Here is a 27,943-nt window from a genome sequence, read left to right as displayed (position 1 = left end):
ATGCAGTCACATAGACCCTGGGAAAGTTTTACTAAAGAGAGTTTTTATTGCAAACCCAACACCAGATGACAGTTTCATTTTCTTCCTTGTCTATTCAATAAAAGGTATAACTTCCTGCTAAATTTTCTAGTTGACCAACCCTAAAGAAACACGTTTCAGTAATACTCTTGACTCTTTTACTTTTTATAAGTTTCATATCAAGAGCTGTGACCATGCTGGAGCACTGCCATTAGTTTTGCTATACTTTCATTACTTGAAACCTCCTCCAATACATAGTACTTGGTGAATGAGGTTGTTTGAGGTTATTGCCCTCATTTGTGTTTCATCTTAAGAGATAGGTTTATCTAGAACTGTTGACAGGAGGAGATCCAGTTTTGTTTCAAAGACGTCTACATTCATTCCATTTATGTCTCTCGGGCTTTTGGGGAGGATATTGAAGAGAAGTGGAGCCAAGCTGTTGCAGTATTTGGTCCTGTATTTTGACGGCAATGTTGGAATCTTTGGCACTATGCAATGGGGTTTTGTGTAACTTACAGTGACATACATATATACATACATACACACACATGCACACATGCATGCACGCATGCACACACACACACACACACACATACATACATACATACATACATACATACATACATACATACATACAAGGTGGTTGTCTACTCCTTCTGTAGAGTTTGACCATGGCATCTGATGTGGTTTGTGGATTTTAAAATGTCTTTTAAGGCCTCTGTTAGATCTGCAGAACTTATGGTATACACAGCATTGACAGGTGTACACAGATATATAGGCAGAGTAGCTGATGGAAGTTCGTTTTTCATACATACATACATACATACATACATACATACATGATATAATGATTTGGGATAGAGAAGAGAAAAGGTCTACAATTGTGGAAATCAGCTACCCAGCAGATGTTAACATAAAATTGAAGATCAGTGAAAAAGAGAATACCTACACTGAACTATTGAGAAATCTGAAGTTACTCTATCTAGACTACAAGTTCAGGTTCATACCTGTAATTATTGGGGCACTGCCTAAATACTGATCTTGAGAAATTAAGCTTCTCAAAACCAGAAAGGAGAAAGCTGATTTGAAGACTATAGATCCAATATCACTGGAACTGTAAAAATTTGTAAAACTCCCCAGAAGTTTATCATTTAAATATATATGAGCATGTCTAGATATGCAACTATATGCATGAGAAAACATATATAAAATAAAACATACAAATCTGCACATATATATATATATACAAAAATACCCTGTTGTTGATGTTGAAATTCCAATGAAGGAGCCTTGAATCTATGTTAGAAACCAGCTCTTTCTCTATAGACAAAAAATTTTGAAATAAAATTAAATGACATGCATGCATCCATCCATCCACACACACATACATACAGTTATGACAACAAGGGTTCCAGTTGATCCGATCAACGGAACAGCCTGCTTGTGAAATTAACGTGCAAGTGGCTGAGCACTCCACAGACATGTGTACCCTTAACGTAGTTCTCAGGGAGATTCAGCGTGACACAGAGTGTGACAAGGACGGCCCTTTGGAATACAGGTACAACAGACACAGGAAGAAAGAGTGGGAGAAAGTTGTGGTGAAAGAATACAGCAGGGTTTGCCACCCCCACCCCTGCCAGAACCTCGTGGAGCTTTAGGTGCTTTCGCTCAATAAACACTCACTATTGAGGCCTTGTGCTTCCAGTAGAACGGATTATCATTATCAACATCTCCACCTTAGCGAAGACAGAGATATTGCTTTCAGTCGTGTTTGTTTGTTCATTTGTTTGTCTGTGGACAACAAGATATCTCAAGAACTGCTGGATAGATTTGGATGAAACTTTCAGGGATGTTTGACCTTGTGACTGGCACAAACTGATTCCATCAAGAATCATAACAGAAATGTTATGATTTATACAGAAGGTGAGACATGTAGAGATTCCCATTTGGTGTACATGGCAGAAGCACGAAACACAATTTGATTTATATTGGTTGTACAACAGAACAATTAAACAAAAGATTTAATGGGCACAGATATGACATCAGGCACAATAACAGTAGTTCGACAGAACTTGCAAAATATTTTGTTTCAAACGGCTGCAATTTTGAAAAAGACATGAAAATGCATATTCTCAGAAAATATTCTGAATCTACTTCACTTTCACTCCTCAGAATGCATGAGGAGAAATATGTTTGCAGGCTATTAACATCACACCCTGGAGGAATGAATAAAATGACAGGAGAATGTCATCAAATTTATACAAAGCTGTTTGATTAAATATTCTTCTTTTTCCTTTTCTTTTTTTTCTTACCTCTTTTTTTTTTTGTCTTCTTTTTTATATCTTTTTCTTTTTGCCTGTTATAAAATTGAAACTTAATGACTGATGATATCATTCCATCAACATGTGGATGCTGGTTGCTCTTGTTCATACTTTAAATTTAAATTTCTATAATTTTGAATTTTTATCACCACTTATTTTGAACTTGACAAAGACAGACTTACTGTTGAAATATCGTTCAGCCCATAAAATATCTATTACAATCGAATCACGCTCTTCGTCTTGACTATTTACCTTTATGAAGAGTTACATCAATCTTTTAAAAATAATAATAATAATAATAATAATAGTAATAATAATAATAACAATAGTAATAAAAATATAAAACGTGGAATCTTAAGACTAAAACAATACCTGTTGTCATAAGTACCCTAGAAATGATAACAAAAGGAGTTGATCGATACCTAGCTCAGATACCAGGAAATCCAAAATTGGAATAAATTTAAAAAACAGTGCTCATGGGAACTGCCCATATCCTATGTAAAATACTGTCCTTGTAATCCCAAATATTTAAACAAACTTATAATTTTCTTATGTTTTCTAAGACATTCCCTAGAACAATACTTTGTGCAAAACCAAATATATGGCACCCTAGTCATAACACCAACTTGAACTTCTAATTTGTTGTCTCTTGAGGTCTCTGGGTGAGACTTGGAACCAACTTGTACAAATACAAAGCAAAAGTCAAACATAATAATAATAATAATAATAATAATAATAATAATAATAATAATAATAATAATAATAATAATAATAATAATAATAATAATACAAAGACCTGGAAATAGAGGTAACTCGAATGTGGAATCTAAAAACAGAAACAATTCCTATTATAGTAGGTGCCTTAGGTATAATAAAAAAATATTCAGACAAATACATAACAAAAACACCAGGACTTACAAATATATATAACATACAGATAATTGCACTACTGGGCACTGCACACATCCTACGCAAAACACTTTCAATACAGTAACCATAAGAGCATCACAGCAAACCACAGCACATACCCAAGGCGCACAGAGCTGCACTCGGTAGTGAAGTGAAAGCACGTTATAAAAATAAAACTACTGAACAATAATAATAATAATGGTTTCAAATTTTGGCACAAGGTCAGCAATCTTACGGGAGGGAATAAGTCAATTGCATCGAACCCAGTGTTCAAATGGTACTTATTTTATCGACCCTGGAAAGGATGAAAGGCAAAGTTAACCTTGGTGGAATTTGAACTCAGACCGTTAAGATTGATGAAATGCCACTCAGCATTTTGTCAGGCATGCCAACATTTGTGCCAGCTGGTGCCTTTTCATAATAATAATAATAATAATAATAATAATAATAATAATAATAATAATAATAATAATAATAATAATAATAATAATAATAATAATAATAATAATAATAATAATAATAATAATAATAATAATAATAATAATAATAATAATAATAATAATAATAATAATAATAATAATAATAATAATAATAATAATGATGATGATGATGATGATGATGCTGAATCGTGTTAACTGGAACAACTCATGTACTGAGAAGAGCATTATCACTAGGAAAACAACATCCATTCATGAATTTATTCATTTATTAATTTTTTTTTAAATGCATATTTTACCTGTGAATTTGCGTGTGTAAACTGGGAATGCATACAATGAGTTTCTCTGCCCTAGGTGTACGGAAAACACTCGGCGAGAAATGGAAGAAAATTTGAAGAAAGAAGAAAAAAAAAACAACATAATGATGATGATAATAAAAATAATAACAATAATAATGAATATTGGACAAGTTTGTGTGTGTGTGTGTGTGTGTGTGTGTGTGTGTGTGTAAAGCTGTTACCAATCCACTCATCTTTTGCTTAGGAGAAAAGAAATGTACTTCAATTTATTACTCTTAAACTATTGTTTGCAAATATATCTTCATGTTGATTATACAAGAACTATCTGGTATTATTAATAATCAATACATGTCTGTATATATATCTGATTGGGTGTATGTGTACCTGTATCCATGTAGCCTTCATACTCTATATATTTCATTGTTCTTTATTGAGATTAAAAATAGATGTTTGCTAAGTTAGATTTCCGAATATTTCTTGCATCCTTTTTTTACAGTTAACTAATTAACGACTACCTAACAACATCATTTAGTACAATCTCAACAGCACTAGAGATTTACCAACAGAAATGAGCCACTGAAGAAGCCTCAACCGGCTAAAAATAGCAGCTAAGTATCCTTCAACATGAACCTTACTTTCTCAAAAAAGCAACAACACACAAGACAATGTAGTCCAAGATGTACAACATCTGAATGATAGGGGATTCACTTAATCATTGAAAGGCTTTTAGTAATTATTCTACTTAATCAGGCTTGAACTATGTTGCATTATTTATACAACCATCAGTTATTCTAAGTTAATGTAACACATAAAATAGAGAAAACGTTGCGGATCATAGAAATGGAGGGAAACTAAATTACAAAACTGAAATTCTGAAAATTCAACCAAAATTAAAAGCTTTCTAGTATTTAACATTGCCTTTTCTTTTCAATCTCACTGAAAATCAACCCCTAAGTTAATTTCGAAATACATTTTTTTTTAAGTGTATGAAATAAATAACCACAACATTCTTAAGATGATACAATTGGCTGTACGTTACAACAATACAAAATTTAGTCATGTACTTAATAAATACATACAAATGTAATTTCAAAAAATTCATCAATCCAGTTACACTTACCAAATTATTTACATCTTGTAAAGAATTTAAAAATGTACTCCCTGAATGGTCAACAAATAATACGGAAATCATTAACCCGAGAATCAAATTCATGGCTTTACTATGTCACACTTACAATTATTCTCATTCAAACTACGTGGAAACATAATGTAACTGTTATTAATTATAACGATGAGTTGATAAGCTTTCACCGATAAGAGGAAATGACCTATGTAGGAGTTATTTTATTTATGGCTGTCATTAAGAGCATTAAGAATAGGTGCAGGTATATTTTTGAGGTTAAGAGGTTTGCTTCCCAACCACATGGTTCTGGGTTCAGTCCCACTGTGTGGCATCTTGAGTCAGAGTCTTCTACTCTTGCCCCAAGCTGACTAAAGCCTAGTGAGTAGATTCGGTCGAGAGAAACGGAAGGAAGCCTGTTGTATATTGTTGTGTGTGTGTGTGTGTGCACACGCGCACGTGCACATATTGTGTGTGTTGTGTGTGCATATGTGTGCGTGCGTGAATATGTGAATGTGTGTGAGTGTGTGTGCATGTGTGTGCGTGTGTAAGTGCATGTGATTGTTTGTGTCTCCTTATCTTGGCATCAGATGATTGTTGTAAATGAAAGTGATTCATTTCCAATATTCTGTGAAAACATCTTTCACCATGAATAAATATTACCTTGCTTGAAAACAGGTAAGGGTTAGTAACAGGAAGGGCATCCAACCATAGAAAATCTAACTCAACAAACTCCATCTGACTCAAGCAAGAACAGAAGAATTGACATTAAAATGATTATTTTTAATATTTTACTTCTTTCAGTCATTAAACTGTGGCCATTCTGGGGCACCACCTTGAAGATTTTTAATTTGATTGAATAGACCCCCAACACTTATTTTTTTAACCCTGGTGCTTATTCTATTGGTCCCTTTTGCTGAGCCATTAAGTTACAGGGATGCAAACACACTAACACCATTTGTCAGTCACAAAGACACACACACACACACACACACACATACACACATATATATTAAAAATAGGGAAGGCCAGTTTATGGGATTACCTTAGGTTTCCCGTCCATAAAGAATTTAGCTTTATGGCATATCGTCAGACCCCAAAACCTGTTTTGGGGTCTGCCAACATGCCATAAAGCTAAACCCTTTATGGACGGGAAACCTAAAGTTATCCCATAAACCAGCCTTCCCCATTTTTAATATATACTGCCCTAAATCTTAGAGTGTGCTTCTTCTCTGGATTTATGTTTTCTACAAACGATATTTAAACACACACACACACACACACACATATATATATATATATATATAATATAATATAGGATAAATTCTTTATAAGAATTTATCAAGTAGTCAGCGTTTTTAAGAGATAAAATTTGAAAAGTTGCATTCCCTCGCTTTCGGTAAATATGTTACTTATTTTTGGTAGTTTTTTTACTTATTTAGTCCCTCGATAGCGTGAGGTATTAATACACAGTTAATGCCCTTTATATATATATATATATATATATATATATATATATATATATATATATATATATACAACTGGCTTCTTTCAGTTTCTAACTCCCAACTCTACTCACAAGGCTTTAGTCAACCTGAGGCTATAGTAGAAGACACTTGCCAGAGGTATCATGTGGTGAACCCAGAACAATGTGGTTGGGAATCAAGCTTCTTACCACATAGCCATGCCTGCACCTTCTCCCCAAAGATTAATAGTTTGAATAATTATAATTGGCCAAAGTAGGATTCATGTATTTCTAGTGTGTTTTAAAATTTTGTTCACTCCAGAAGAATGAAATGTAATATTCACCCAGTAGGTTTGGAATTCAGAATGAAATATAATTTATTTCTCAACTAGAATTCTATCAATTGTGCCTTATATCTCCCTATAAGAGGTATTAATAAAAAGTTAAGAAAATAGATTTTAAAATATTTTATTTCATAATAAATAGACACAGGCATGGTTGTGTGGTGAAGAAGCTCTTTTTGTAACCATGTTGCTCTTAGTGCTATTATTGAAGGTATAGAGTAATCATAATGAATTTTATTTATTTTTCTATTTAAAGATTTGATTTAATTTTATCAAAACGTCCATGCTGAAAGGTGAGGAAAGAATTGTCTCCCTTAGACATTAGCTATAGCATGTCATCCATAACGAAACGAAACTTCGTATGTAGTTATTTATAACTCTTCTCCTTGCTAAAAGTGCTGCTGTAATGATTCTATTTAAAAGAACATTATTCACAAAAGTAAACAACAAGAAATAAATAAAGAAAACAGATATGGATATCAATAAATAAAGAATCAAAATAGAGGCTTACACACTCCCTCGATTATACATTCCCTATTAAAATTTTTTGAGACATCCCTCAATACTCATGACACTACTTCTGGTGTGGCTGAATACTAGAACAGCCAGACACTCATTCAAGCATCATCTGATACACCAAGGAGGCAAGATGCTAGTCCAGTACATTCCAACATCTCAAAAGCTACAGGTGGGAAATGTAATCTGTTAAAAGACAACAGTATTTTAGTATCTAATTTTGTTCAGTTATGGATGCTGTAACACCTACTTCTACAGCAGCATTAAGGACGTGTGATGGAGTAAATGAGTAACAAACAGTGGTGCCCCATATGAGGCCTCTGCCTTTGACTATGTGGTAAGAAGTTTGCTTCCCAATCACACAGGTCTGGGTTCAGTCCTACTGCATGGCACCTTGGGCAGATGTTTTCTAGAGGATAGTTTAGCTCTCATCTGCTGCTGACCCTATGCAAAGCCCACAAATATTGTTCCCTTAAGTACCAGAGAAACCAGGTTAGAGAGTATTATCGGCCACTGAAATCCATTAAAATAAAGCTGTCATTGTTTTATCTATGAACCAAAACAAAATTTACACAAGTCAAGTTAGATATACAAGGGAGGCAATAAAGTATTGCTTGTTTCTGCAATAGGAGGTGGATGAACAATTTACTGTGGAATTCTTGGAATTGTCAACCAGTTATATGCTAATATTATGAGTGCATAATTCAGTTTACTGAACAAGTGGAATATTCAATGTTGAAACTGACTATTTAGTTTTCACTTATAATTGTTAAAATAAATATAAATCAAAACCAAAAGTTAAATAATGCAGTTTGAAATTTAGAACAATACAAAATATACTCAAGGATAAATATGAAAAGCTAATATATTTATTGTCTCGTGATAATTCTTAATTATGTATTCATTCATAGTTTATATATGGAATTTTAAAATTATTTGCATAAATTCATACATATTTAATATCCATGCAACTGCATTGGTGTGCAGAATGTTTCTTGCTAATTTTAGCACAAAACAAGTGATTTTAAGGGGAGGGGCAGGCTGATTACTTTGACCTCAGTTCTCAAACAGTACTTATCTTATTACTCCTGGAAGAATGAATGGCAAAGTTGACCTCATTGGAATTTGACCTCAGAATGTAGAGAGCCTGAAGAAATGACACAGCATTTTGGCCAGAGTGATAATGACTCTACTTGCTCAATACCGTAACGACACAAAATATTGGTTTCAAATTTTGGAACAAGGTCAGCAATTTTAGGGGAAGGAAAGTCAATTACATCAACCCCAGTGCTCGATTAGTGCTTATTTTCATTTGACTCCAAAAAGACTGAAAGGCAAAGTCAACCTTGGCAAAATTTGAACTCTGAATGTGAAAACAGACAAAATGCTGCTAAGCATTTTGCTCAGTGTGCTAATGATTCTGCCAGCTCATTGCTTCGACCCTTTTGATACCAAGCTGGCTGAAACTGGCTCTGGCTCTGTAGTACAAATGTCTTATTTTCATAAGTTTTGAATCAAAATCTTACACCAAATCTTAGTCACAATTTACATTCCTAACATTAGTTTAATGATAACTAAGTTATTTTACTAAATTTTTTGTTATATTTAAAATAATTGAAAGAAACACAGAGCATCTGAAAATATATACGGAAACGAAAGGTTTAATGATACATAAAATATAAAAATACTTTTAAAATTCATAATGACATTTGTTTCAGCTCCCTACACTGTGAGTTCAACATTACAATTCATTCTTTCAGAGTTGATAAAAATGTATTAATTCAGGAAAGTGGATTGGCAGAATGTTTGAGGATCAGGCAAAATACCTTACAGAACTTGTTTTCGATCTTTATATCAGTCAGTAACATTTACTATGACACTAGTGCCAAAATGTACTGGCTCACAGCCTTTCCCATGGATAAACATGAGTCTTGCAGAGAGGAAAGATCTGTATGTACAGACAACTACCTTCCTTTCAAAAATCTTGCCCCACTCTGCACATAACTGTGCAAATATATGGTCAACTTTGACCAAAGGAGACCAAAATCTATCTTTTACTGTTATTTCACTCACCTTTACTACTCTAACAAGCTGTACAACACCTTCACCTGCTCAATACCTTCACCTCTCTCTTCTCTTATCACTTTTATTATGTCTGTCTTTAAAATTCTCTTACTAACCAGTTTTCCGAATTCTTCATTCTCAAAGTGTCAATCCACTGGAATTCCCTCCATGCCAATGCTTTCCTAACAAGCATTGACTGAAAGATGTTTAAACTGAATGCAAACTGTTTCAATGTTGCCAGTCTCAAAGAGCCTGAAATATCACGGGCATTGCCATCAGTGTTACTGCAACCTCCATTCTATGCCTGGGTTTTGAATTTTCCACTTCAAAAGAAGCTTTGGTAAAATATCTGAAATGATTCTGCTAAGCACTTTTTGTATGTTTTTAGAAGAATTGCTGGAATGAAATTAAGAGCCTTCTGCTGAGTTCTGGCTTATTCTGTCTATGAGAGATACTGATAGTTGCCTCCTTATTTATGCAAAGTTGCAATATTGTAGAAAACACCTTACTTAGCTTTCTGCGTGTGTACCAAACGAAATTGTTTTCAACCACAAAGTCTTGGGTTCAGTCCTACTGCATGGCACCTGAAGCAAGTGTCTTCTACTATAACCCTAGGCCAACCAAAGCCTTGTGAGTGAATCTGGTAGACAGAAACTGAAAAAAGCCCATCATGTGTGTGTGTGTGTGTGTGTGTGTGTGTGTGTGTGTGTGTGTGTGTGTGTGTGGTGGTAGGGAATGAGCATGTTACTGCTGCTTTGTCTTGGAATTGTGTGATAGTTGTAAATGAGTGTTATTTCCATGCAAGTGGTGGTCCTTCATTTCCAATCTTCTGTGAAAAGATGTCTGACCATGGGGAAATAATGTTACTTGGAAACAGGTGAGGGGCGGTGACAGGAAAGGCATCCAGCTGCAGAAAATGTGTTGCAATGAATTTCATCTGACCCATGCAAGCATAGAAAAATGATGATGGTGATGATGACGATGATGATGTTGAAGAAAAGACTGTTGAACTGATCATTCAATAGTTTCCTCCTTTCTGAGATACTGTAACAGAACAACTGCCTTCAAACAATGCCTTGAGGCTTTGCAAATCTGCAGCAGATTTTTGGATTTGTTTTTCTGTTTTATACAGCCTTGGTTTCTTATATTGCTCACACATTTTATTCCCAATTTTTAAGTGTTTTTTGTTTTTGTTTTCCTTCGTCATTGCTTCACCTATTTAAGAGATTTCAAGCCTTTTGTTTTTTGTCCAAAGGAACAAAGAAAAACATTTTTATAAACCTTGACCTCCCTTTCAAGGACATATTTCATTCATAGAGATTTCTTGACATACAATTCTTTAGTTTCATGTTATTGTTTTGAACAGAGAATTTTATGCCACAGTTCTATATTTAAGAGATGGGGAATTATGTACATTATTTAAAATTTAAAATTTAAAATCTACAATTAAGAGCCCTCTCTACTCGCTGGCGGTACCTACCCACCACTACCCATTTTCCTTTATTCAAAAATTCTTATCGCTCCTTAAAATTATGGCTTTTAAGTGTTGATTTCTCAGCCCAAGAATTACAGCGTGATGTGCTGCTTGACTGGTCCCCCCTCTCTCTCTCTCTCTCTCTCTCTCTCTTTATATATATATATGATGATGATGATGATGATCTTTTCTCCCGCCATGCCTCTGTCTACCCCTCCATCCTCTCTCTCCCCTTCGTAGTTTTTCCTTTAAGGTCTTCAGGTTCTGGCTATATATAAATGAGAAACCCATTCTAAATTATCTCGCTGACGTACTACGACGAAATACCCAAGATACAGATAAGATAGAGATCAGTGCCCCTGGACTGGCTTGTGCGGGTGGCACATAAAAGACACCATTTCGAGCGTGGCCGTTTTCGTGCGGGTGACACGTAAAAGCACCCACTACACTCTCTGAGTGGTTGGCGTTAGGAAGGGCATCCAGCTGTAGAAACTCTGCCAAATCAGACTGGAGCCTGGTGTTGCCATCCGGTTTCACCAGTCCTCAGTCAAATCGTCCAACCCATGCTAGCATGGAAAGCGGACGTTAAACGATGATGATGATGATGATGATTTACATTTGACAGATATTTGTCCCCATCTTTTACTATAGCCTCGGGCCGACCAAAGCCTTATGAGTGGATTTGGTAGACAGAAACTGAAAGAAGACTGTTGTATATATGTATATATATATATATATATATATATATATATATATAGATATGTATGTGTGTGTATATGTTTGTGTGTCTATGTTTGTCCCCCCAACATCGCTTGACAACCGATGCTGGTGTGTTTACATCCCTGCAACCTAACAGTTCGGCAAAAGAGACCGATAGAATAAGTACTAGACTTACAAAGAATAAGTCCTGGGATCGATTTACTCGACTACAAGGCGGTGCTCCAGCATGGCCACAGTCAAATGCCTGAAACAAGTAAAAGAGTAAAGGAGTATATAAATAGTTTCTTAGTCCAAGGAGACAGGCAATATCCATGACCCTTTACAAGGCCTCAGAGACTGGTAGGAAGAAGGAAAATATCCTCACATCAAGTCCTGGTTTAAATTCTTGAAACAGAGAAACTTGGCAAAAGGCAGCCAAGGACCAGGTAATGGTGCTAACACAAGTAAACAGTCAAAATTTTTTCTCTATATGAACAGCAGTTTTTTCTTGGTGAGCATAATTTAAGATAGCTAAGGTATTCGGTTCACAATTGTAAGGTCAGGAGTTCGATTCCCAGAGTTCCATTGTGTCCATGAGCAAGACCCTTTATTTCACATTGCTCCAGTCAACTCAGTTGGCAAAAGTGAGTTGTATCTGAGATTCAAAGGGCCAGTCTTATCACATTGTGTTACACTTAATATCCCTGAGAACCATATTAAAAGCATGCGTGTTTGTGGAGTGCTCAGCCATTTGCATGTTAATTTTATGAGCAGGCTGTTCCATTGATCAGATCAATTAGAATACTTGTCATAACTGACAGAGTATTAAATATTTTATCTTCTTTGGTTTGAGAATTACTTCTTACTGCCAAACATACGTTTTCAGAAGAAAGTTTACAAACTTCAATTTAACACATTCTTTGAGTGACAAAAATAAAGAGAAATAATATAGACTTAAATGTCCTGATAATTCTGAAAACCATATGCACAAACAAACAACAAATATTCTCTTCTCAATTTTTATTCAGTGATGTTTACAGTTGAGTTCAATTAGAGATTTCAGTCAGTTGTTGAGATATTTTCCTTGTTTCTCAACTTATCTTAAATCCAACTAACTTTGAAAAATTCCTTCAATTTTAGATACTTCAATAGTTGTGTCACCTTCTCCTACAGCAGTCAACACATTTGAAAAATCTACTTCATTTTCATCCATTATTTAGTAATTGTATTTCAAGGTTTTAAGTGACTGGCCATTTTATACAGTTTTTATCATTTCCCTTTTGTTTCTATGAACCCAAAATCTGCTGCTGCCAGTGGTTGAGATCATGTTATTGTTTATCTCCAGAGAACATATTTTTACACCTTTTGCACTGATCCTTTACAAAGTCAATGCATGAATGAAGGGAAGATACAATATTAGATAAGACTACTGTATTGTAATTGCCAAAACAAATCATTTAAATCCCTTTAATAGCATAATTCTGGTTAACCTATTATAGCAGCGACTCCATCTAAGAATATCTGAAAAAGGAATTGTATTCCGAAATATCATCAGACTATGGATAACTAAATTATAACAGGTATATAGTCCATTTTTTGTATTATAGTGCATTGTTGTACCATTCAAAACTTTTTATTGTTTACAAACAATACACAATGCTTCAAGCGAACTACAATACTCTCCTTACTAATGTTTGTCTATATTTATAACTCTTTTAGCAACTTCCAAGCTGTGTTATTGGCAAACGTTTTTCAAATCATTTATGGTCAAAAAACCTGGTGAATTTTGAAAAATTCCTCAGTTATGTTAATTGCAAAGCTACTGTTATGAGCAGATTTGAGTGTGAAAATATATTGGTGTAATGCAAGTGAACTGTATCACTGGAGATATGGCAATAACCTAAGAAGGGAACATAAACTATGAGGACTGATATTTAAGTCACTAGATTTGAAATCAAGGTAGACTTGGCCTTTCATTCTTCCACAAGTACCAGTGAAATACTGGGAGGGAGATCAATTTAATAGAATCTGCCTTTTTTAAACTCGTCTAGGTTTGTGCTCACATTAATAATCATTATTTCCTTTAACACTAGTTAAGGATTAGATAGAGTAATATTCAGTTACTTCCCTTCAATCTGTGTTCAAATACCACAAGGATTGATTTTGCTTTTTATTTCCTCTGCAGCAGTAATTTTCAACCTCTTTACTTTATGGGGAAACCTTAACTACAATCCCTGTCTCTAGGAGCCCCTACTTAAAAACTAATAGACATCTTTAGTAACCATTCTTTCACAAAGATGTATTTCTTAAGAGATTAACATATAAAACTGTTATGTCTCAAGCTACTGCTATCTAGCACCTTCGGATGATCGCTACTCAACTGCTACACAACTGCTACTCAACACTCCTACCACTGCCAGACTACCTCTATTTATATGTCTTGAGAGAACCTACTTCTTCGCCTGGGAGCGTCGACACAACAAAAACCTATCTTTAAAAGGTATCATCAACACCTGGACATTACTGTCTCAAGTCCGAAGACTCATTGGACCAGTTCCCAGTTCCCATGATGTATAAGTGACCAAGATTACAACATTCTCCTGAATGAGACAGCAATCCATCAAAGGGTTTCTCATTTATAACTGATTGAACTGGAGCCACATGAAATGAAGTCTTTTACTCAAGAACAGAATGCACCATTTGGTCCAGGAATATTATCACAATTTTGCAACCATGAGTTCAGGATAAGAAATTTTGTCTTAAAGATCTTGTTTCAACCAAATTCCCTATGAAGTGGTCATTTCTCCTGAAGGATCTCCTTACTATTTACAGATGACAAGACTTCAAATAAGTCAGGTGTGTATAATAAAATTACATACAGAGAATTAAATAAAAACAAATATGATTTTTAAAAAATGCACTTGCATATTATTATTTCATAGTTTCTTGTGGGACCTCAGTTGGGAAACACTGGTTAGTGGGTGGGGTGGGGGGTTGATGAATCAAGTAGCAGAAATATAATGGAGACTGATTCAATTCTACTAAACTTTAAAATATTTAAATAACAATTAGGGACAAGCACCGTTTTTGTGGTTAAGAAGCTTACACTGCAATCACGTGGTTTCAGGTTCAGTTCCATTGCATGTATCTTCTATTATAGCCCTGGGCCAACCAATAGCTTGTGAGTTGATTTGGTAAATGGAAACTGTGTACAGGTCTATCATATAAAGATGTGTGTGTGTGTGTGTGTGTGTATAAAGATGCAAGTATGTGTGTGTGTGTCTTTGTGTTTGTCACCCCATCATCAATTGACAAGCAATGTTAGTTTGTGAAATCAATTTACCAACTTCCCTGAAATTGCCAGCTTTGTGTCCCCACCTGTCCCTTGTGTTGTATTGTCCCTTATTGTTTTGTGCTTAGCCTTTGTGGCCAATAAAGAAAAGATTATCATTATTATTACTAATTATTATTATTATTATTTGTTTACCTGTTACTTAACAAAGCCAGCGGCTGTCATGATAGTTGCTCTTTGTCTTTTAATTCTCTCTTCTTACCATCCCCAATCTTCACTTTATTTAAAATTCCTCACTTTTTTCTTTTGCTTGGTTGAAGGCATCAGCATTTTCTACTAAGTCCCTTGCCAATTCCTAGGTTCCTCTCCACCTTGCCCTACCCCTATACATCTGACATCTGTCTCTCCTCCTTCCTTTCTCATTCACAACATCCCACCCACATCCACATCTCTTCTTCCCCACACCCACATCCCTTCCACAGGCTAAGCAACAACTTTCTCACTTCCTTGCTCTCAGACAAAGACTGAAGTTTGAAATAACCAGATTCTTCATTTTTTTCCACAGCAACTGAACTTATCAAACTCTCTTCATAACCATTAGAATAGCAAACAAATGATAGAGCCTCTACATGGTCATACGATATACTAGAAATAGCAGCCAAATTTCCCTCAGATCACACCCTACTGTCTTAAAAGAACACAAATTAGATGATGTAGACCTGGATGCATATTGCCTGATAAAAGACAATAGGGCCAACATCTCTGTGCTTCTGATCATAAGACTGCTTAATCAAGGTTGACCTGGGGTTAAACAACAATAACAGTATTTATGCATACTTTTGTGCACTGTTTTATGAAACATTTCTGTAAAACCCAACATGGCAAACAATTTAGGAAACAATAATTTTAAGGAACTCCACTAAAAGTTTTAAGATATCTAACAAATAAAAATATATGATTTAAATATATTTCCAGAATATGATAGTCATAATATGAAAAAATGAATATATCCATTCCATGTCACAATTTAACTTCACAAGGCATAATAGAATACCATAAAATATACCATTTCTTGTAAGGAACAATTGAAAAAAAATTATATATAAAGACAATTCAAATAGAAATGTTTCATATTTAAAATCTGAATAAAACCCCTAAGTCACCACTATTCCCAGGTCTGCTCAGGTCTGGATCAGTACCTATTAAGGGCTCCATTTTTGGTCAAATAAACTATGGTCTTGTGGCTTAGGCATAGAGGACTCAGAGGAGGTTTGGTTCTTTAACATGTTCACACAGGCCTACCAGTGTATGTGAACATGCTTTGATGTGATGGGAGCCAGCTCCCTTGCCTAAGGGTTAATTAGGCCATGTGCCTCAAGAGTAAGCTCAGAGACAGAATAGTAAACCACTGCTGTATTTTATCCATAAAAATCATTAATCTTCAGACTTTAGAAGAGGAGAGGGGGTTCTGTGATCGCTGACACCCATAGGACATGGCACAAGAAGAAAGAAAATAAAGAATTATAAAATATATACTTCTTTCTGGTGATATGATAACAGATATTGAAAGCAGTGAGTTTCATCCGTCGATATGTTCTGAGTTCAAATGCTGCTGAGGTCAACTTTACCTTTCATCTGTTTGGGGGTCAATAAAATAAGTACCAGTTGAGCACTGGAGTTGGTGTAATCAACTAACCCCCTTCTCCAAATTTTCAGGCCTTGTGCCTATAGTAGAAAGGATGTGATAAGAGATATTTCATATTAAAGCAGAAACTACAAACAACCCACTGACGAGATTGCTGTCCTGTCAGTAGTCCAGTTTCTCCTTTTAGTCCCAAATTAGTGTTTATTATATCTAATATCACTTTATGTTGAAAATTTTAGCATTTAATTCATTCTTAACTATATTTATTTGAAAATATTTTAAATATTTCAACAGTGTAATCAAATAAAAGCTTTCAAAGAGCCTATCAAAAGGTGATTGATAAATTATCCTTGAAAAGACAAAAATCAATACATTGTATGGAATGGGATGGGGGCAGTTCAACTGACCCTTGTATCAAACTGTTTTATTGATCCTGGGAGGTTTAAAGGCAAAACAAATTTAGCAGAATTTGATCTTACATCAAAAGATGACAATGTGTTTAGTCGTCTACTCCAACCATAAAACTAATCTTTTACACAGAAGTTAAAAATTTTAATAGCTTTTGGCAGAAAGAAATAACCATTACAGGGGATATAAAACAAAGGGCTCATCAAAATAATTGATACATTTAACAACAATGAGTAAAAAAAAAAAAAACAGAAAAAGAAATAGTTATTAAAATGTTCATTATAACATACACTTAGAAAACAAAAACAATGTATATTACAGGATTGTGAAAGAGTATTGTGACTGATGACACACAGACATTAGCAACACTGGTAAAATAAATAAAATCCAAACATTCTATCACAGAATCAACTATCATTTTTTGCTGAGTAAAATGGCTCTTTTAATTTGGAGCCAGTCAGGTAATGGTTTGGGGGAATAAAGCTTTGTCAAGTTATTCCAGTGAAATGGTTCCATTCTCTCAATGACATGATCAGGTAGAACCCACGATGTCACTTTATTCTGGTCTTGGAAATAGAGTCTCCAACCATTTGAATCTTGTATTTGGTGAACTGTAAAATTATCAGGAAGTTGTGAATCTTGTATGCGTATTCCACACATACACCTTTCTTCCATTCTAAGAGTTTGCCATAAAAGTCGACTGCGATCTTCATTCATATTTTGTACATAGGTGTAATAAAAACTCGACTGTGTTGCATCCACACTTTGTTGCTTAGATAAAGTAGGTGGAACTGCAGCAGGAGGGCGACTGTCAAGGAAAAAGTTGTTATCAGGTGTGGTTACCTGCTGATTATTGTTAGTTTGAAGGCCTACAGAACCATGGAAATTTTCAACAACTCCTTGCATAATGTTATCAGAGTCAGAAGGTTTTCTCATAATGGGATACAGTAGCTTCACATCCTGCACTTTTTCAATGTTGTCAATTGGATGAACTTTGTAGTATTCAATTAGTGAGGCCAAGGATTTAAAATTACCAAGCTCATAGAGTAAGCAAAATGATTCTCCACCTTGACTGTCTCTGACAATCTTGATATTGACATGTTTAATGTGACGATTGGACAATCTGTAATTTAAAAGAAAATATAAAACTTTAGTCACTGTTTATCATGTATTGAGATGTCATTTTTAGAATTACAACACACAATGAAACAATTAATAAGGCTTTAAACAAACACCAAGAATTTTTGCAATTTTCAGTCTGTTTTCTGTTTGGCACTTATTTGAAATTATTTGAAAATTAATACAAGTTTTCTTAGAATTAATAGCAGTTTTTTAGTGGCTAGTGAAAAAAAAAAAAACCCCAAATTTATGAAATTAACAGGAAAAGTTTATTCAAAAATACCAATAACTTTTGAAAATACATTTAATTATATAGGTAGAGGCATGGCTGTGTGGTTAAGGATCTCATTTGCAACCATATGATTTCAGGTTCAGTCCCACTGCATGGCACCTTGGGCAAGTGTCTTCAACTATAGCCCCAGCTGACTAATGCCTTGTGAGTGAATTTAGTGGAGGGAAACTATGTGGAAGCCCATTGTATATATATGTGTGTGTGTGTGTGTGTGTGTGTGTGTGTGTGTGCGTGTATGTGTCTGTGCTTGTTACCCAACCCCACTGCTAGACAACTAGTGTTTGGCTTGTTTATATCCCTGTAACTTAGCAGTTCAACAAAAGAAACTGATAGAATAAATACAACACTTTAAAAATAAGTACTGGAGCTGATTTGTTTGACTAAACCCCAACATGGCCACAGTGCAATGACTGAAAGAAGTAAAAGACTCAGTAAAAATAATCAAAGACATAATTACAGTAATAACTCACTTTACGAGGACCCACTTTAAGAGACCCAGTTTTATTTTATAATAAATACAAAGTTTGAGGAGGAGATTGAGAGGGTCGGCTTGAGAAGGGAGGATGCCCAGAACCAGACAAGATGGCAAGATGGTGTGAGGGCAGTTGCTATGGCATTGAGGTAGATCCAGCCACCCCTGTTAATGGGGAAAAAACCCGGATTCAAAATGATGGATGATGAACAAAGTGCAAAAGATTCTACTACCATAACAAATGCTTCTGCATGTTACTGAGAAATTTATAGAGAGTGAAAAAAAGCTTCTTCTAAGCAGACAACTCTAGACTTGTTTTTTTAAAAAGAAATCTACAAGTCTATGCGTAGAAGTGGCTGTGTGGTAAGTAGCTTGCTTACCAACCACATGGTTCTGGGTTCAGTCCCACTGTGTGGCATCTTGGACAAGTGTTTTATACTATAGCTTCGGGCCGACCAAAGCCTTGTGAGTGGATTTGGTAGACGGAAACTGAAAGAAGCCTGTCGTATATATGTATATATATATATATATATATATATATATATATATATATATATATATATATATGTATGTGTGTGTGTATGTTTGTGTGCCTGTGTTTGTCCCCCCAACATGGCTTGACAACCGATGGTGGTGTGTTTAGGTCCCCGTAACTTAGCGATTTGGCAAAAGAGACCGATAGAATAAGTACTAGGCTTACAAAGAATAAGTCCTGGGGTCGATTTGCTTGACCAAAGGCAGTGCTCCAGCATGGCCACAGTCAAATGACTGAAACAAGTAAAAGAGTAAGTCTGTCTACGAGTGCTTGTGAATCACCAATCGCGTCTACAAGTGATGGTATGCAAGTGAAAGTGATTAAAAAAAACGATTATATTTTTCATTATAAATGATCTTGACACATTCTTTTTAATCTACATAAAATATTCTTTACATTCTGCTGTTCTTTTATTGCCATCTGTTTACAAGTATTATAAATTTTATAGGTAAAATATTTTTCTGGGAACAAATTGATTTATAACATTGTTACTATGGGAAATTATTGCTCTGCTTTACAAGTTTTCCCTTTACAAGTGGTCTCCAGGAACAAATTAACTCATATATCAAGGCATTACTGTATAAAGAAAAAAATATTACGGAGATGTACTTGCATAGCAAGTGACCTGATCTGAGATTGTGTGCTGGAACGAAAACAATTGCAGCGTGGAAGGTGTTTATAAGCCATTTAAAATGGCACACAAAAACCGTTAGATTCACTTCAGCATTTAAATTTAATTTGTCAAAATATTTTCGTCGCTTTGAGACCGCGACCTGTTCACTGAGATGCAGCACAGAATTTTGTCAGTGAACAGGTCGCGGTCTCAAAGTGACGAAAATATTTTGACAAATTAAATTTAAATGTTGAAGTGGATCTAACAGTTTTTGTGTGTTATTTTAAATGGCTTATAAACACCTTCCATGCTCTGAAAAAAGAAAAAAAGAAAAATGATAGCTTACTCAACAGTGATTGAAAGATAGCTGCTTCCCTTAGAGCTTTTGCGGATGATAAATTGACCTTTCTTCGCTGGAAGAGAATTCATAAACCGAGTGGCCTGCACAAAAGTAAATAAACAAACAAATAAAATAAATATATGACATGAAAAATAATAAGGGAAAAACAGAAAACACTACAAATACAAAAATGATGTATAATATACAGAAACAATTTAATGATTTAAAATAGCTTCAATTAATACATATTTCACTGCTTCTTTGTTTTGATATCGTGTGATATTCGTAAACAAGTGCCACTATCATGAAAGCAGTGTCCTTCATTTAATGATTTAAAATAGCTTCAATTAATACATATTTCACTGCTTCTTTGTTTTGATATCGTGTGATATTCGTAAACAAGTGCCACCATCATGAAAGCAGTGTCCTTCATTTCCAATCTTCTGTGAAAACATGTCTTGTCATGGGAGAATATTACTTTGCTTGGAAACAGATGAGGGTTGATGACAGGAAGGGCATCCAGCTAGAGAAAACTTTCCTCAACAAATTCTATCTGACTCATGGAAAATTGGGAGTTAAAATGATGATGAAGATGATGATGGTGATAATTTACCAATCATGATTCCATACTCTTGTTAGTGCAGTGTAAAGTTTACTGTATTCAAGTATTAGTTCTAAACAATAAGCACCAACTTTGGTTGCTGCTTTTCTTGAGCACAGGCATGGTTGTACTTTAGAAGTTTTTTTCATAACCATGTGGTTCCAAGTCCAGACAACCACATGATTTCAGGTTCAATCCCACTGCATGGCACCTTGGGCAAATGTCTTCTACTATAGCTTCAGATTGATCGATACCTTGTGAGTGAAATCTGGTAGATGGAAACTGCAAAATATCTCAGTGCACATGCATGTGTGTGCATATCTTTCAGTATACTGGCGAAGAGTGCAAACATTGCCAAGAAAGCCAAAAATTTGAGGTTTGTTTTTTTGAACAAAGTCTCTTGCAATATTTGTTCTGCATCAAGTTACAGATAGCCCTTTACCACCTTCAGCATAATATATTGAATCTATAACTGACCCATTAGAAACCTACAACCAATAATGCTATTGTTGACAATTGTGATATAAAAATGAAATAAAACTAAAGTAATAAATAAATGCACATATAAATATCAAGTTTTTCAACAAGAATAGTGTTAAAGTAAGTTATAGTTTCCTTGAAAGCATAACTTCCCAAAACTTACATCCAATAATTTCCATACTAACAACCAGATTTCAACTTCAGAACTGACTACTTATATGTACCTGCCTCTCTGAGGTAATAGTTTATAAAGCAAGTAACTTTTACCAATTGGACTTAGAAATTACACTAGACTTATGGAGAATACTTTTAAGATCAAACATAGCCACCATATATATTCATTTAAGTAGAGAAAGGCCTAATTACACTTCTCTTTGTCGTATCTAGAAATTAAGGGACAATGGAATTGAAAACATCCCTTTAATGGAGAATATTATAGACACAATATTCCTATACACTGATAAAACAAGAAAATGAACTCTGTGTTTATCACAAAAATTCCATATTTTGATATAACCACCAAGATCATTGACTAGGAAATCCGAAATTCTATCCTTTTGCTTTCATCATTCCTACCAATAAATTTAGAAACTCAAAGAGGATAGACACTAGTTATAAATCAATTGGCTGAAACTTTCTCCTCTTCCTTGCAACTATCCACCACCACTAGCTTTCACTTGGGCATGATCTGACTTCCCACCAGACTCCTATTGGCAAATGAAAATCATTCTAATGAAATTTTCCATTAGCCTACACCAACTCCCTCCAGTCCTCTTTTTGTTGCCTACATTAACCAAACAGAATAAATCTGCAGAGCACAGGATACATTCTGAAACTTAATTCAACTGTTTAATCTGTTCTTACTACAAACCGCAGTATTTATGACTCATGTTGCTAAAACCTTCTAACTGTAACTTCAATGATCTTTTAGATAAACACAGTTTTCATTCCAGAAATCAAGCTTAAATGTATAAATGTATGTGTTGAGTTATTAATAAGATTATAATTTTCAAGACTATTAACTTCATCTTTAGATATAAAACATCTTGATTGCACAGAAAGCTCAAGTCAGGATACTAGTTTTCAATGATGTTGATGTTGTTGGCCAGCCTTTATCAAACAGATTTATGACCGAAAGTGTTTCAGACGTGACCAACCTGTTTTGCTTTTTTTTTCAGCACAGCGTATCTAGCATTACATTATCCAATATGTTCTTCCCATTTTTATTAAGAAAGCAGAGCTTCAACTGGGGTGGATTTGGCTACTATTTTTAGCAGCCAGTGTGACCACATGCACACTTCTTAATAATTCATTGGTTCCCTTCTGTTTGTATGGAAAGTAACTTGCCCAAGGTCCCATGCAGTGAGACTGAACTCAGAACCATGTGGTTGGGAAGCAAACTTCTTACCACACAGCCACACCTGCACCCAATTTTAATCTCATTAGAATAATGTATTCAAAAAAATTGTTTACTAAATGTTGAGATAACAAATATGGCTACATTCCATTGCTGAACTGGAAGGAATATATTTTGTTCAAATTAACTGAGAAATTAACCAAGGCAAACAAATGGAACAATTTTTGCCATATGCAGTCATTATTTAAATGCATTATACATAACTATTTGATCTATTGATAGCTAACAGAAATTGTGTTGTTATGTAACTCTACATGTGAATGTATTTACATTGTTTTTCAGGCTTTGTGTCGCTACATTTCTTTTTCATTTAGCCTGTTGCTCATCTGATATTATGGCCTATTGAATAGAGCTGGAGCAAGTATTTATTCATTTGTTCCTTTACTTGTTTAAATGATTTGACTGTGGCCATGCTGGAGTACTGCTTTTAGTTAAACAAATTGACTCCAGGACTTATTCTTTGTAAGCCTAGAACTTATTCTATCAGTCTCTTTTGCTGAGCTGCTATGTTACAGGGATGTAGACACACCAGCATCAGTTGTCAAGCGATGTTGAGGGGACAAACACACACACACACACACACACACACACACACACATCTATATAAGATGGGCTTCTTTCAGTTTCCATCTACTATAACCTCAGGCCAACCAAAGCTTTGGTTTGGTTGGCCTGAGGATCTGATGGGCAGAAACTGAAATAAACATATTGTATATATATTTGTGTGTGTGTCTTTGTTTGTTCCCCTATCATTGCTTGACAACCAATGTTGGTGTGTTTACATCCCCGTAACTTAGTGGTTCGGCAAAAGAGACCAATTGAATAAGTATTAGGCTTACAAAGAATAAGTCCTGGGGTCGATTTCTTTGACTAAAACCCTTTAAGGCTGTGTTCCAGCATGGCCGCAGTCAAATGACTGAAACAAGTAAAAGAATAAAGAATGTGTGTGTGTGTGTGTGTGTGTGTGTGTGTGTGTGCGTGTGTGTGTGTGTGTGTGTGTGTGTGTGTGTGTGTGTGTGTGTGTGTGTGTGTGTGTGTGTGTGTGTGTGTGTGTGTGTGTGTGTGTGTGTGTGTGTGTGTGTGTGTGTGTGTCATCACTACATTATTTGATAACTAGCCTTGGTTTGTTTATGTCCTTGTAACTAAGTGATTCAAGAAAAGAAACCAATGGTATAAGTAGCAGACTAAAAAAAATAAGTGCTGAGATCAATTTGATTGACTGAATCCTTTAAAGCGACACCCCAGTATGGCCACAGTCCAATGAGTGAAGCATTTAAAGAATAAAAGAACAAACAAAATAGGAGAGAACAGCTTAATAATGTAACTGTTTAATTCAAAACAAGCAAACAAGCTTGAAAATAATTTGCAATAAAGATTCATTCTTTTTCCTTAGTTTTTGAAGCTAGTCAGTTGAATATCTTAAAAGATATTCTTTTCTACTCTAGGCACAAGGCCCAACATTTTTGGAGAGGGGGCCAGTCGATTAGATTGACCCCAGTGTGCAACTGGTACTTAATTTATCAACCCCGAAAGAATGAAAGGCAAAAATCGACCTAGGTGGAATTTGAACTCAGAACGTAAAGACAGATGAAATACCGCTAAGCATTTTGCCCAGCCTGCTAGCATTTCTACCAGCTTGCTGCTTTTATCTTTAAAGATATTAAGAAAAAAAAGAAAAAAAAACTTACCTCTTCTGAACTGCATATGTTCTTATAGAAGTAGGGCAAGGATTCAAAACTTGGTTCAAGGTTCAAATTCTTAAATCTATTGCCTGATAAGGAATTGGGTGGTTGTAGGGTTTTGGTGTTCATGATATGGTACCCCCTCAAACCAAAATCATGCACTGCAAAAAGAAAGAAGAAACAAAAACAGATTACACAAATTGTACGTTTTTCTGGGAGAAACAGTGCACTTCCAAACCCTTTATCATTTAAGATTATCCTGTCAAATGTAATGCTTATTTATCCCCGTTATTTTGAATTAATCATGCATTATCTCATTAGCTTAGAGATTTTGACAATGTGATTGTTTTTTTTCTATTCTTAACCATCATTTCTCTCTCCTTCTGGGGTAGCCATGTGTCTCCTCTACTGCAAAAGACACCGGTTTCTGTCCTTCGATTCATACTCTAACCCATAGGTTTTCAATGTGGGCACTACCACCCCCTGGTAGGCATTGGGACGGTGTTTGGCAGTAGAGAAAAAGGAGGCACTGGGAGGAAGGCAGTGGATTGGGGGGGCGCTATGAATTTATTATAATATTATTATAGTATTGTATACAAATTATGTAATATTATATCAAATATCAAATGATTCATAGTATATATAAATTAGTAAAATATAAAACATTTATTTATACATAAAAATAAGGGTATGGTGCTGAGGGTATTTCATGGCCATGAGTGGGGGGCGGTAACCCCAAAAGTTTGAGAACCTCTGCTCTAACCCCTCTCATCTCCTGGAACAAAGCCACCTCCCTGAACTGAGGGGTTTTCTCTAGCAAGTTACTTGATGACATCACTGCTGTTAGTGCCACATAAAAAGCACCAAGTAAACTCTGTAATGTGGTTGGCATTAGGAAGGGCAGACAACCACAGAAACCCTGCCAAAGCAGACAATTGAACCCCGGTGAAGTCTTCCAGCTTGCCAGCCCCTGTCAAATTGTCCAATCCATGCCAGGATGAAAAATGGATGTTAAATGATGATAATGACGACAATGATGATGATGAATTCAAGGAAGGTTTGGAGAAAGACTCTAGTAGATATGTTAAGTGAAATCTCCTTTATGGGAAGGTGGGGGAATATGACACTAAATGCATCATCTACAAAACAGAGGATGCAACTGAAGTGCAAATCCAAATTGTTGCTAAATTAGAGTCACCATATACATAAAGGAGAAATATAGGGGTTACTATGAAGGACATAGATGACAATGCCAACCCTTGAATTGAGACACTTTCATGATTACCACTGATGCAACATTTGGCAAAATGTGATCCGGTGGGGTTACCATGGATATACAAGTCCTTACCCTTGGTCTCACAAAGCCAGACAACAATACCACAGTTATGCTGAGTAGCAGATGCTGATAAGAATGCCTTAACCCTTTTGCAACCATATTTCTTTTGAAATACATTGCCATTGTTTTAAATATAAAAAATATAAATATAAAAAAATAAATATAAATATAAAAAAAAAACTTTAATAAAATAATTTTGGCGTTATCAAGCTGGTGCATGGAACATAAATTAAAGTGAAATGTTAATGGCATGTTTTAATTTAGATCATCTTAAATCAGGAAGTGTGTTGTATCACAAAACTAGGGTGGTCTCAGTTTGGTTGGTATCAAATAGGTCAAAACTTAGCATTTAGAACAGAAAGCCCAGCTATACATGTAACAGTAAAAACAACTACTATTATTGTGTTACTGGAATACATATCTTCTCAACTACGTTATAACACAAGGTGAAGTCAAACTAACAATGTGGTACATACTGACTATGAGGGAATATAAAGAGTAAATAGCCTAGCGGTGTGGTACATGTTGACTGTAATGTAGTATAAGATGTAGGTAACTATTATACATATTGACAATGATGTAGAGTAAGGTGAAGTCAACTTAGCAATGTGCTATATACTATGATGCGAAATAAGGTATAGACAGCCCACCAGTGTAGTACATACAGACTATGATGTTGTACCAGTGAGGTATATATTGATTGTGATGTTACATAAGGTGAACTTAACCTATCAGTGTGCCATCTAACTAGACACTGTGCAAGACTAAATGCTTCACAGTATTTAACCCTTTTGATACCAACCTGGTTGAAACCACCTCTGGCTCTGTATCACAAATGTCTTGTTTTCAAAAAATCTGAATTAAAATCTTCCACCAAACCTTAGTCAGAATTTATGTTTCTAACACTAGCTTTATGATAACTAAGTTATTTTACTAAATTTTTTGTTATATTTAAAATTAATTGAAAGAAACCGAGCATCTCAACAGAAATATGGCAACAAAAGGGTTAATTATATCCCTTAACTTTCTGAGCTCAAATCCTTCCAAAGTCAAGTTTTTAACTTTCATCTCTGCAGGACAACAAAATATATCCAAGTTTTATTGCGTAGTCAATTGCAATACAACTCTGCTTCAAAGTTTACAAGAATTAGAACCATTTTATTTCTTTTTCTTGTTATAAAAGTAAAACTAAGATTCAAATTATTAAACCATTTCTATTCCCAGTTGAAGCTATTTCTCTTCAACCATCTACAAGTCTGTCTGTCCAATATAAAGGAAAGAAATTCTAAATTCGCGCCACTCCATGTCTGCCTAGCCTTAGGCCAGCATTGTGTCAAATCGCTGCACTTTATGCCCGCTCACGCACACGTTCACCGAGACACATGACTGCAAACAGAACGTATTCATATAATGCTATAAGCTTTCCTTCAATTAACCCTGTATGTTAACGCATTACCTCCAGTAATAAAAGTTATGACTTATTACAAGCATCTCGTGAATTTCTATTTTCTTTATGCTACGAACAAGATGGTGACCCCACTTTCTCTCATACTGACTAAATTATAGTGTGTCATTAAGTCCATGTCATCACTATAAAATGGATAACCCTGACATCACTATATATATATATATATATATATATATATATATATATATATATATATACTGGCAAAACTACACTACTTGTTATAAGGTGTTTAAGTACTTTCTCATACATATTAAGACATTTTCACTATCTCTCTCATGTTAGTTACATTTTACAGGGATTTTTGCAACTAAAAAAAAACCTCTAATTTCTCCTTTAAGACCAGAACTACTAAACTATTTTTGGCTCCCTTCCAGAATCTACTCTCTGTCTGGTATAATTACTAAGCATTGGCCATGACAGGCTTATTTCATCATCTTTCTATACTTATTAAGCTTTATCCTAGAGTTTTTCTCCCCCCACTTTTCCTTCTTTTTTTTTTTTTGTCTGATCATTTTCAGTCTCTACTTTGAGATATTTTAATTCTTTATCAAAAGAATCCCTTTTTTTCCCTCCCAAA

At 34.9% G+C, this 27,943-nt stretch overlaps 2 protein-coding genes across 8 annotated transcripts in view; both read right to left on the bottom strand.

The window, feature by feature from the left end:
- Nucleotides 1–5,325, bottom strand: part of LOC106868403 (uncharacterized) — a 49,025-nt gene extending 43,700 nt beyond the window's left edge. The window contains exon 1 of the mRNA XM_089352977.1: nt 5,105–5,325. Coding sequence (XP_089209103.1) covers nt 5,105–5,197 — 93 coding nt within the window. The 5' untranslated portion in view covers nt 5,198–5,325. The remainder of the gene's footprint in view (nt 1–5,104) is intronic.
- A 7,346-nt stretch (nt 5,326–12,671) lies between these two features.
- LOC106868419 (uncharacterized) overlaps nt 12,672–27,943 on the bottom strand; it is a 116,961-nt gene continuing 101,689 nt past the window's right edge. For all 7 annotated transcript variants that reach the window (XM_089352967.1, XM_089352970.1, XM_089352968.1 and 4 more), the window contains 3 exons: nt 24,569–24,723; nt 20,389–20,483; nt 12,672–18,134 (listed from right to left, as the gene is read on the bottom strand). In XM_089352967.1, the coding sequence (XP_089209093.1) occupies nt 17,426–18,134; nt 20,389–20,483; nt 24,569–24,691 (927 nt within the window). In that variant the 5' untranslated portion in view covers nt 24,692–24,723 and the 3' untranslated portion in view covers nt 12,672–17,425. The remainder of the gene's footprint in view (nt 18,135–20,388; nt 20,484–24,568; nt 24,724–27,943) is intronic.

Source organism: Octopus bimaculoides, chromosome 5 (assembly GCF_046866305.1).
Source record: "Octopus bimaculoides isolate indiv1 chromosome 5, ASM4686630v1, whole genome shotgun sequence".
Taxonomy (NCBI): domain Eukaryota; kingdom Metazoa; phylum Mollusca; class Cephalopoda; order Octopoda; family Octopodidae; genus Octopus; species Octopus bimaculoides.
This window is presented reverse-complemented; position numbering and strand designations above follow the sequence as displayed.